We start from the raw sequence: 11,540 nt of genomic DNA, 5'->3' as shown, positions 1-11,540 counted from the left end.
TGCACAGCCCCGGGGGTTCAGCTGCCCAGGCATTCACACGGCACAAGAAACGCCAAGACGGACAGCTGCTAGTCCCGGCTGGGCTGGGGAGGGACGGGACTTTCTCTTCCTCTGCATGGGCAGGGTCAGCTGCAGGAAGCTCCACAACTGCTCTGACTCCACAGCCCACCCTCACTTCTGCACTGCCTTCAGAGCTGGGCTCCCAGCCAGCCAGGTCCCAGCCCCGAGAGTGGCCGCTGCAGGGGAAGAGGAAATCCTTCCCCAGCCCAGCCCAGCCCAGCCGCTGGAGTCCGGCATGTGATAGGAGCCCCACTCCCCTAAACAGCCAGATGTCATGGCCTGTGATGTGTTTTTCACAGGCGTGAACTTGGTAGGGCCCTAATGGTGACAGATTGTGGAAGGGATAGTAAATCTCCTGTCTCAGCGTGTCAGCCAGACTCCAACAGAAACCAGAATGAGACACTGCACAAGATCTGCTCCATGCAGGTGTTCCTCTGACCTTCCACTTGGAGGAAGCCACAGTTCAGCTGTCTGCGTTTCTTAAGGGCTAGCTCCGTGCATTCACAGCCGTACATCTCTCTTCACAGCCAAATGACTTGACTGGGAGTACAAGAGGAGACTTTCCTTTATTCAGTGCCTTTAGAAAACGGTTTAAAGAACACAACTGACAAAAAAAACAAAAATCCACAGGCTTTAAATTGCATTAATTACACAAATACAGTAGACAATAAGAAACAGGAATTGTGTGACTTGCACAGCCTTTATGGTAATTTCAGTACAATAAGAAGCTAGTTAAAAATGTAGCACCTCAGATTTTCAAAACTGATTAAAAAATCCTTTCGACATTAGTGCTTCACAAGTATGGTACATGAGGAGCATAGAAGTGTGTGGAAGGCTTCTGGCTTTGAGGCGGGACGTTCTCCTGGAGCTGATGCTCAGCTGCAGTATGGGACCTTAAATCCCACACCCAGACGCTCTCCTAACATTCAAACTTGCCTGTCATGGGCTGGGCTCCCTCTGGAAGTCAGGTTTTATGGCAGCAAAGAAGCGTCTCCACCCCATAATGCTCATGGAGGTCACAAAACCTCCTGGCCCTGACACCCAGTATTGCTAGAACAGGTACTTTTTAATCTGCCCTCTGGTACTCAAGGAAATGCCCCTTCCCCCCACCCCCAAGCAAAGGAGAGGACATTCATTCCCCTCATCAGCGCATGCATTGCTCTCCCTTGTCCCTAACCAGAGTAAGGCACATGTTGGCCAGGGTTTGGTGTGGATGGCTGGGCTAGCCAGGGGAGGTGTGGGGAGGGCACCCCCCCCTCAGCTAGCCAGTGTCCTGCAATGGGGAAGGCACTGCACAGAACCGTTGGGGCGGGGATTTGGCCTTCATTTGACTTTCCTCTTATAACTAACCCATTTGGTTCTTCCAACAAGGAAATGACTCTGCTTTCAAAGGACAGTCCCCCGGCCCGGCAGCTCCTGAAGTACTACCCCCAACAGCTTACCCATGCCATGGGGGGAACCCACTTCTCGCCACCCACTGTGGGAGGCAGGGCTCCACCAGCAGGAACCCCACTGCCAGCTGAGAGGCACCTGGGGCTGGGGGCCTGGTCCCACTCCAGCTCCCATGGAACAGATGGAGGAAGGGAGGCGAAGCCAGGGGCTATCAGACCAAGCTGAGGGGGAAGCCAACCTGCAGACAGGGACTCAGCTAGAGACTCAGGGCCTTTCACCCAGCTGAGCCCCTGCAGGGCGCACAGCCAGCGACAGACAGCAAGCCCTGGGATGTCACAGACCGAGCAGTAGAGCGGAGCTGGTGACAGCCTGCACTGCTCCGGCTGCTAACGAGGCCAGAGTGCTGCCCAGCTGGGGCCGTCACCCATCCCACAGCACAAGGACTGGCCGTGCAGCCAGCTCTCCCGCTGGGCCTCCCCGTCTCAGCAAAGAGCATCTCATGCTCCGGCACCCCGCGTGGGGACCACGGGGTCCTCCCTGTGATGACTGTCCTAGCAAGGGGGAAAACAGGGAACCAAGGAGAGTTCACCCAAGCATACAACTAACCTGGTTAAATATGAGGGGGATTAAAAGAGAAAGACCCACTGCGTGTACACCGGAGATGAGGAGATGGCCAGTACAGCCAGCCGGCTCAGCCCTCCAGATGCCGGCCAGCACCGGGCTGGCGTTTCAAACTAACTCAACACTCTTTGGCTTTTCATCTGCTTCTCTGGGAATGGCTGTGTGAAGGGGGAAGCGGCTGCCCCATTGGGGTCCCTCCTCTCTGTGCGCCGAGGCGCGGGCGGGGGCAGGTCACTTTTTGGAAGAGGTCATGAAGCTGTTCTCAATACACAGGACGATGAAGGTGTTCTGGCAGCTGCTCACCTTCTGCTCCAGGAGCTTGCCCGAGGCCAGCGAGGAGGCTTGGCCTGTCACCACGCCATCGTCCGTCCTCCATGTCTCGCAGTAGCTCTCTGTGAGCCGGTGGCCCTTGGCGTCAGAGCCGTGCCAGACATTCTTCTGAGGCCTGCAACACAAGGCAACAACTCACTGCCAAGCCCATGGGCATGAGCAACAGCTGGAGTGGCACGGTTTGCCAAGAGACCCCCACTGGGGAATCAGCTCAATCCAGCCTCCGGAGTGCCCTCTGCAGGCCGGTGATCCACCCTGTCCTCTGCTGGCTCCCGTGTCCCTCCCAGGACCCCAGTGCCCCTTGCTCTGGGTGCTGCCCCTGGCAGTACCCACACACGCTGGGTCTCCCCTCCCAGGGGAACCCCCACCCACTAACCCCACCTTGCCTCAGGATAAGGCTACTGCCAGTCACCAACTAGCCCCACACCCGGGGCAGACTGCAGTATCAGCCACTCATCACAGGCAAGGTTGGGTTTGGATCTGCTGCCTTGGCCTAGCCCTGGGCTGCCCTCTGCAACCCCCAGTACCCCTGGGCCCAATACTAGGCTGCAGCCTGAGGCTTTCCAAGCTGGAGCTCCCCAGCTCCTCTGCCTTTTCCCAGCCCAGCTCCACTCAGGTACTCTGTCTTAGCTCCCTGCAGCCAGCCCCGTCTCTCTCTGAATGCAGAGAGAGAGAGACTGTCTAAGCTCCTGGCTCCCTGCCTTTATAGGGCCAGCTGAGTCTGTTTCAGGCGTGGCCCCAGCTGCAGCCACTTCCCCCGAATCAGCTCAGCCTTCTCCCAGGGCTGTTTCAGGCCCTTTGAGGCAGGAGCGGGTGTCCACCCCGCTACACCTCCCTTGCAGGAGCAGCAGGCTAGGCCGGCACTACCAGTGCTCCCTCCCTGCAGCTTCCTGGGTGGCAATGAAACACAAAACCCCATGATGACCGCGACTGTGTGGAGGGGGGACGGGATCAAACCTGCCCTGGGGAGGGAGGCTGGAAAACCAGAGTTCCAGAGCAGCCCAGCACGGAGACCCACTGCTCAGCGTGCGTCACTCGTTCGCATGGAGCCCCCATCACATCCAACCCCCCAGGACAGCGACCTGGCAAATCCCTCCATTCCCACAAACAAAGCCAAGATAGGCCCTGAGGAATGCGGCCCGGTGAGCTCCCTCAGCCTGGCAGTTCTCCCACACAGAGGGGAGCCTGGCTGGACAAGGCCGTGCTAACCAGGCAGGAAGGCTGGCCCTGAGTTCACGTGGCCCTGTTTGAGCCAGGAAGACTGAGGCACTAGCAAGAGAACTCACAACACCCAGACCAAGGAGATCCTCTCCCTCACTCTTCCTTGCCCCTGTTACCGGTTGCTGCTGGTTACACAAAGGTTCTGCCCCCCTGCCCAGCTTGGTGACTGCGGGCACCTCGCAGGAATCATCTCCCCCCGGCTAGCTATCACGGCTCTGCTTCCCCGCACGCAGGGCAGATCCGGGGAGCAACATGCAGTCCAAGCCTGTGGGAACTGGGCCCAGAACCACCTAGCACACAGGCTAAGTGCAGTACCTGACACTGCACTTAGCCAGGAGGTGGCCTTGTGCCCAGCACCTGCCCTGGGAGGCTAACAAGCCATTCTCACATGCACTGTTCCTACAGCAGACAAGCTGCTGGCTCTGCCAGGAATGATCTCTCTCCATGGCATTTACTTGCCTCACGTGATGCTGGCTGGGAATCATGAAACCCCGTCCCCTTCAATGCCAGCCCGAAAGGGCCCCCCGTGCCATGGGGACCCAGCAGCTGCTCAGCAATGGGTCACTCCCTGCAGCGGCAGGAGGCAGCCGTTCTGGGACACCTACCACGCAGAGTCTCTCAGGACATCTCTTCCGTCAAACGAGAGGATGCGAACACCAGCTCGGAACTGAGCCTCTGTGCCCGAGAACAGCGCCTCCCAGTTGTTAAACAGCACTTCATCCTTTGGGAGGAAAAACTAGTCACAGCACTGCAGCAATAGTGTCTGCCGGGAAAGCGCATGTGACAAGCCAACCAGAGCCCCGCTCCCCGCGAGGGATGCGTGGGAGCCCAGCCTCTCCGGCACTCAGCAGAGACGGCCGTCAGGAAGCGGGGCTGCCCATGGGCTGCACGAGACTCCCATGCTTCCTGAGAGATGCTAAGCGCCCCAATCCCCATCTACCATTGTGGGCGCTCGGCGCCGCTTGTCGGATCAGGCCCTGCGCCCCAGGTGACGGGTGCACCAAGCGCTGACGGTGGGCTTGCTGCACTGAGCACGGCAGCACTCGCGTCTGCGGCATGCGTCGCTTGCACACTGGCCTGTGCTTGTGGAGGTCTGGGCTCAAATCCTGACGGGGGCACATATGCAGTGGGGCTGGCACTCCCATGCGCTGCCTGCACCAAACTGCCCCAGGGCTCAGCAGCATTGCAGGCCCCCAGCAGTGGGGGCAGAGCTGGAGAACAGAAGTGCAGTCCACCTTTGCCAGAGGCCCGTGCTCCAGCCAGCCTTTCCGAGTGCTAACAGGCTGTGTACGCTCCCACTGCGTACCTGGAGGTTGACGATGGGCACTCCGCTCCGGTCGGCCCTGCGCACAATGCTGTACAGGTCTTGCAGCCGGGAGGACAGGAAGGCTCGGAACGTGCCCGTCAGCCCGACTGCCCGGGCCTGCTGGAAGCACTGGAAGTCAGCTCCCCGGATGCCACGCATGCTGCCGCTCAGCGGGGCATTCAGTGCCACCAGGTGGAGCTGGAACGAGAAGACAAACAGGACCCGACGTGCTGTGGCCAGTGGCGATCGGTATCTTGCCCTCACCCACAGAGCCGCTGCCCCCACCCACCAGTCGTGTCCTCCCAGCGCCATGCAGAGACTGCCGCAGATGGGGAGCAGGCAACAGCGCCTGCTCCGGGGACAGCTCCTCCAGAGGTCACCTCCTCCAATGCTACCAGCAGCATCTGTGCAGCATGCTCCCACGGATATCCTTGGTGTGCCCAGCCAGGAATGGCGGCACCCCCAGAACCAGCCCAGTGCTGTAGCGTCCCTGCCCCTCCCCACGCTCTCCTGCCAGCCAACGTGCTATCTGCCTGACTGGGATCACGGCTGGCAGGCTCCGAGCAGCCATTTGGCCTCGGGGCAGGGCTGGCAGGCTGGGCACAGTGCTGGAAGAAGGGGTGCGGGTGGGGATTAGGGGCATGGTAGAACTGAGCATGACCCTTGGCTTTAGCGCGTGCTCTCAGCCTGAGTGCATGTGACTGCACACCCCAGGGGGCCGTTTCCTCTCACTCTTCCCAGGGACACCCCACCCCAGTCTCTGACAGGTTGGGCCCAGCGGCCTCGTTCCATACACCGCCTGTGTTGTGCTGCAGTAAGTTGGCTTAGGGCACTAACTCCTCGGGCTGCGCACAGCTCTGCTCTCGCTCGGCGGGGGCAGCAGCCGGGTGGGGCAGCTGTGGTTGGGCAGTACTCACGGCGGGTTGGAAGTCAGGGTGCCTGTGAATGGCAGAGGGGGTGCTCTCCCCCCGGCGATTTGGGGAGAAGCTGTCCAATGGCTCTTGCTGGGGCTGGGCGCCGTGGGGCGAGTGGTCGGGGAGGCGGTGGTGGTTGGCGATGCTGTCGTCCGCTCGCCAGGGCCGGGCTGTGGAGGAGGGGTTGTGCTCTCGGCGTGGGTGCAGGAAGCCGGAGGAGGCAGTGCCGCCGTGCGAGTAGTGGACGCTTGGCGGCTTGTCGTACACTTCGTTGTCCTGTCGTGAGAGAGCGCGATGCTCACTGCCCAGCCGGAGGACAGATCCCTGGCCCCGTGGGCCTGAGCGCAGCGCTCTCACGGGGAGAAAGAAGGGATCACTTACCAGCCCGGGGCTGGAGATGGAAGTGTGTTCCTCCAGCTGAAACAAAGCAAGGAGGCTCAATTACTCTCTGGCCAGGTAGAGCCAGAGTCCAGACTCCAGGGCCAGCCACACCAAACCAGTGAGAACAGTCAGGAAAGGAAAAGATTTTGGGGGCCATTCCAAAGCAGCTGGCAGGCAGCTGTGGCCCGCGGGCTGCCCAGTGACCACCCCCGTGTCAGAGAGCGCCAGGCTCTGTGGAGGAGCAAGGGGCAGGCAGCATGCTTCACCACAGACCAGCCAGGGCCATACCCCCCCTCGAGCCACGCGTGGGGCTACAGCTCAGCATGTGGGGAGAGTCCCTGTGGAGGGGAGGTCCCTGAGCATGCGGGGCATGTGGGGGGGAGATTCCCAGTGCGGCGGGTGTCCCTGAGCGGGTGGGGTGTGGGGGGGATTCCCAGTGCGGCGGGTGTCCCTGAGTGGGTGGGGCGTGTGTGTGTGGGGATTCCCAGTGTGCCGGCTGTCCCTGGGCGGGTGCGGTGTGCGGGGGAGATTCCCAGTAGTGGGGGGTGTCCCTGAGCGGGTGGGAAGCCAGACTCCCAGAGCTGGAAGGCAGAAGAGGCTGCCAGTGCTTACTTAGCAAGCAGCATCTGGGGCTGTGAGTGGCCCAGCAGTGCCAGGGGCGTGACTCCAGCAGGAGCGACCGGAAAGGGGAGCTGGTGGTGCTGGTATGCTGCGGGACGATAGAGGGCTTCTGAAGAGCAGAGAGAAGAATTCTGCCAGCCCCACAGCCGGGCAGCGTTCCGGCACTGTGATGATCCAACCCATGCTTCCCTCCCAGTGCCGCTTGGGAACAACGTCTGCCTCGCCCGCAGCCCAGAGGTGCCAGAACCGGCCCACCAGCCTGGACAGGGCTCCCGCCATCCCCACTTCCCAGCCAAGAGAGCCAGATGAGTTTGCTCAGAGGACCTGGCGTGGGCACCCCCCACACTAGCTGTGTGTCATTAATCCCCAAGGGACAGGGCTGGGGGTGCCCTTCTCGCCAACGGCTCTGGCAAACCAAGCCTGGGAGCAGCGGCGGCACTAAATCCAACCTGCCCTCCCCATCAAACTGCCCCGGCCCCCACACACTGGTGCAGGGAGCACCAGGAGAGCCCCATGCATGGGAAATGGCCCCTGTGCTGTTTGCTCCCCTTGGCACACAGAACAGGCACTGCTAGGCTTGGTTTCTGGGGCTCTTCCCTGGAAGTGGCAGCCCCAAGGACCTACGTGCCAGTCTCGTGCTCAGCCTGGCTCAGCCTGTCAGCAGAGAATGGCCAGGGCTCTTCTCAGCACCATTCTGCCCAGCTCGCAGTGTGACCCTGCATTGTTTATACAGGAGCTCGACGGTCAGAGGTCTTCAGATCTCGCCTCTGCCCATGGCTGGACTGGCACCAGGCCCAGCTCCTGCTGCTGGAAATGCCCAGGAGGCCTCTGTGCATGCAGAGCAGGCTGCAGGGTTGGACTCGTAGGCCCTGATCCTGACAAGAGACACATGCTCAACCATATCCACTGTGGCTCTCTCTCTGCCCTCCACAGGACTGCTCGTAGGGCATGTGCTGTGCAGGACTGGGGCCTTTGCCTGGCAGCGCCAGGTGCACAGGCCTGGTCCTGGCTGGGCCGTGGCACCCCTGCAGTGCTCTGCAGACAGATCTCGACGCAGGCATGTACATAACAGCCTGTCCTCCCGCAACAACATCGTTCATCAGCCCCACCCTGTACTCACACGGACTCTCCGGAAGCCGCTCCGCACCCGGACGTACAGCTCTTCTCTGTCCTGTACGAAGATCAGCCAGCCCTCGGGCACCTCCTGAGCCGTGCTCAGCATGGACTGATACGTCGGCAGGATCCGCAGCTGCTGGGACACACCAGCGTCAGTGCAAAGGCCCAGGAAAGGGCTGGGCTCAGCGACAGGAGAACCCTCCGCAGCCCAGCGCTGAGGTACGAGAGGGGCTGGCTCCTGCTGGCCCCGGGTGTGAGTGCAGCTATGCTGCACAGGGGCTTGGAGGAGAGGATGGAGAACGCCACGAAATGGGTTCTGACTGCACGGGGTTCAGCAGCAGAGGGCACATGAGCACTGGCACGCTTAGTGCTCCGGCATCAAAGGGCTCCGAGATCAGCCCTAATGGAGGCTGGCTGTTGGCTGCTGGGTGACTCCAGCCCTTTATACCCTGTGTTCTGGAATTGCCCCAGTGCATCAGCAAGCGCACTGGTGCTAGAGCAGGGCCCCGGCCAGCACAGCGGCCAGATGCTTTCGGGAACAGCGTGAAACTCCACTGGAGAATTCTGCCATCACCCGCCCCGAGGAAGGCTCCTTCCTAACCTCAGGGATGTAGTGGCTGCTGTATCTCTTGGCATGAGAGCGGATTCCCCTTGTACACTTATTCTTGCCATGCTGCTGTTCCTACAGTGGTCTAATCCTTTTCTCATCTCGGTCTCTATAATATCTTGTAGCCCTGAGTTCCACAGGGTAATTCTGCCTCAAGTGAATGAATTTTATTTTGTCAGTTTAAGATTAGCTGCCCACCTATCTTATTGGCTGTCTCCTTGTTTTGCTGAGGAGGGCCTCATGCCTCGCCTTCCCCATGCCACTGGTTTATAGCTAGTTACAACGACCCCTCGCGCTCCCGTCTCCGCTCTGCACTGAACAGCCCGGTCTGTCTCTTCCCACCTCTGAGTATTTCCCATGGCTCTACAGGTTCCACTGCTCTTCTCGGCAGAATGGCGGATACCTGCCTCTCACAATGGGCAGCATGGCCTGCTGCAGAGAAGCGGGCTCTCGCTGGGACACAGGGTGGCACTGCAGAAGAAACACTCTTGCAGCCACGCTGCCGTCACACAGGAAAGACCCGCCGCCTCCCTAGATAAGCTGTGCCAAGGGTTGAGTCTCCTCACTGCTAAAAATCGGCCCTTCATTTCTCGCTGCAGCTCCCAGGCAGGGGGGCTTCTAGCCTGGAGAGCCCTCTGCGCTCACAAATCTCCTGGGGGTAGGCACTTACAGTCCCCGCCCCCATCTCTTAGATAAACGCAGCGGGTCTGCGCAGAAGCCCAGTGCCCTCAGCTCCGTGCGCCCTACGGCATGGGGCTTTTGGTCCCCCATCTCTGCCGGTCCTTCCCACGTGGCTCTCCTCTTGACCCGGCTGTCATGGATCACAGCCCAGCTCCCGCAGCGGGTATTGCTTGCTCTGCTCTCAGTGCCCATGCCACAGGCAGCCCCCCGACCAGCCCAGCCGGCACTAAGCAGAGGGCACTGATTCTCTGATTAGTGCCACCCCTGGCAACCCTACGTAAGGCCTGGCCTCTCCCGCTCCTCTGGGGCCCCCAAATGGATCCCGCTCTGCCCTTCACCCGGGATATTCCTCCTGGGGGAAGATCTCTGAACTCTCCTACTAGGGCTTGTGTCTGGGTCTTCCCACTGCACTGCCCCCACCCTCCCCGGGACTGCTGTCCCCTGCTGGGCAGTCCTGGGCACCCTGCTCACAGACCGCACACGCCACCTGTCCCCTCCCCGCCTACCCTGCCTTACCCCGGAAGAGGTCAACGACCCGCTGGTCCCTGGAGGTCCCGGTGGCCCTGGCGGCCCAGGTGGGCCAGGGATGCTGACAGCTGGAAGGAAGAACAGGCTGGCACTCAGGGGGCTTTAGCACCTCAGGAACCAGGCAGGTCTGAGGCCTGGTGGGGGTGGGTGGGATGCAAGGGGCAGGAACACCTGGGGAGGCAGCGCGTGGGGAAGGGCAGAGAGATGACTTCCTGGGCACATACTCACTTTGTCTGTTGGGTCCTGGAAAGGAGGGGGGCCCGGGAGGCCCAGGAGGCCCAGGGGGACCTTGCCGCCCCTCATACCCAATGCCAGGGGGTCCCTGAGGCCCTGGGGGGCCAGGCAGGCCTCTAATGCTGTCCCCCTTGGGACCCTGGGGATGCACAAGGGAGAGTCTTCTTCAGGTTAAGACACACAACCACTCGACCCACCCCACACAGCACCCCAGCCCCTGCACCCCCCGCCCCCAGGATGCCAGGCGCTCGCTGGCCCCACTGGAACTGCTCCCTTGTGAGGCCTTTCTCCCTGGGTATTGGGCATCTGACTGGCTCTGTGGTCAGTCCCATCTGGCTCAGGGATCCCCCTGCCACGGGACATTGGCCCCTCCCTTTAGACACCCCCCTGGGGAGGGCCACAGTGCTGGCTGCCCCATCAAACTCTCCGTCACCCTGCCCAAGTGTGCCCACCCTAACCCCATCCCCTTGCAACAGGGGCACCTCACCGGAAGGCCAGGATAACCCTGAGGACCTGGAGGTCCAGAGACGCTTGATCCATACAGTCCTCCCTCGCCGGGCTCCCCCTTCTCTCCTTTCAGCCCAGGGTCCCCCCGATCTCCTTTTTCACCCTGCAGAAGGGGAATGACATTAGCCTGGGCTGCCCGATGTCGCCAACCCTATCGCCATCGCCCCCCTCCCCAGGGACAGGGTGTTGTGAACTCCTTCCCTCGCCTTGCTGCCTGCACAGGCCAGGACTGGATAAGCACAGCCCCGAGGGCAGGGGTGCTATGACACGTGCCCTGGAGGGCTGGGCAAAGGCTGTGTGGACTGTCCCTGCAGCGCCTGGATGGTGCATGCTCTGTGGGGACAGACAAGCAGAGCACGCCAGCTCCAGGAAGTTACCGGGACTGCCCTCTGCAGGGCGCCCGCGGGGTGCTCAGCCTCCGGCAGTGGCGAGCAGCTCACCAAAGGCCCGTTAACACACTGCACACAACGGCCAAGTGCCCTTAACACACGGTGCCACCCGGATATTCAGGGACGCTGAGCGCAGGCTTCACTTCCGCGGGTCACAGCTCTGGAGCTGGGCGCTTGAGCCACGCCAGCCTTGCCCTGCAGCCACAGCACAACGGGCTCTGCGTGTGCAGCGACAGCTGGGGATGCCCCCTGTGACTCCTGCCAAGGCTCCGTGTGCTCCTAATGTCCTCAATGGCAGCAGTCCCGCTGAGTCCCAGGGGCAGCCCCACATCTGGGTGACGCACTTACCCGGAAGGTGGAACCAAATTCGTTGAGATCATAGGGGAACTGGCCTGCGAAGAGACAGGAACAGAGTCAAGAGTGGCTAGTGGGCGACAGCTGAGGGCCCTGGTACATTTCTTGCCGGACTCTCCCCGTTGCTTCGTCCCCAGACAGCTACCAATGGCTCGCCACGCTGGGCTGGGGTGACTAGCGCCAACCGCAAGGGCCTTCTAACCCGTTAATAGAACATGATTAAGGTGCAAAGTCAAGCACCCTGCAGGTAGGAAAGCCCGGAATTAAGGCTGCCCGTG

At 61.2% G+C, this 11,540-nt stretch overlaps 1 protein-coding gene across 5 annotated transcripts in view; it reads right to left on the bottom strand.

The window, feature by feature from the left end:
• Window positions 1-607: 607 nt before the first annotated feature.
• COL18A1 (collagen type XVIII alpha 1 chain) overlaps window positions 608-11,540 on the bottom strand; it is a 252,301-nt gene continuing 241,368 nt past the window's right edge. For 4 of the 5 annotated variants that reach the window (XM_034785179.1, XM_034785176.1, XM_034785178.1 and 1 more), the window contains 10 exons: window positions 11,257-11,300; window positions 10,500-10,622; window positions 10,007-10,151; window positions 9,767-9,846; window positions 7,967-8,095; window positions 6,226-6,261; window positions 5,848-6,120; window positions 4,931-5,128; window positions 4,230-4,345; window positions 608-2,518 (listed from right to left, as the gene is read on the bottom strand). In XM_034785179.1, coding sequence (XP_034641070.1) covers window positions 2,305-2,518; window positions 4,230-4,345; window positions 4,931-5,128; window positions 5,848-6,120; window positions 6,226-6,261; window positions 7,967-8,095; window positions 9,767-9,846; window positions 10,007-10,151; window positions 10,500-10,622; window positions 11,257-11,300 — 1,358 coding nt within the window. In that variant the 3' untranslated portion in view covers window positions 608-2,304. Of the gene's footprint in view, window positions 2,519-4,229; window positions 4,346-4,930; window positions 5,129-5,847; window positions 6,121-6,225; window positions 6,262-7,966; window positions 8,096-9,766; window positions 9,847-10,006; window positions 10,152-10,499; window positions 10,623-11,256; window positions 11,301-11,540 lie in introns of those variants that run through there. The other variant, XM_034785177.1, reaches the window with a different exon arrangement.

This window comes from Trachemys scripta, chromosome 11 (genome assembly GCF_013100865.1).
Source record: "Trachemys scripta elegans isolate TJP31775 chromosome 11, CAS_Tse_1.0, whole genome shotgun sequence".
Classification (NCBI taxonomy): domain Eukaryota; kingdom Metazoa; phylum Chordata; order Testudines; family Emydidae; genus Trachemys; species Trachemys scripta.
The sequence above is the reverse complement of the archived record's forward strand: the minus strand, read 5'-3'. Positions and strand labels throughout refer to the sequence as shown.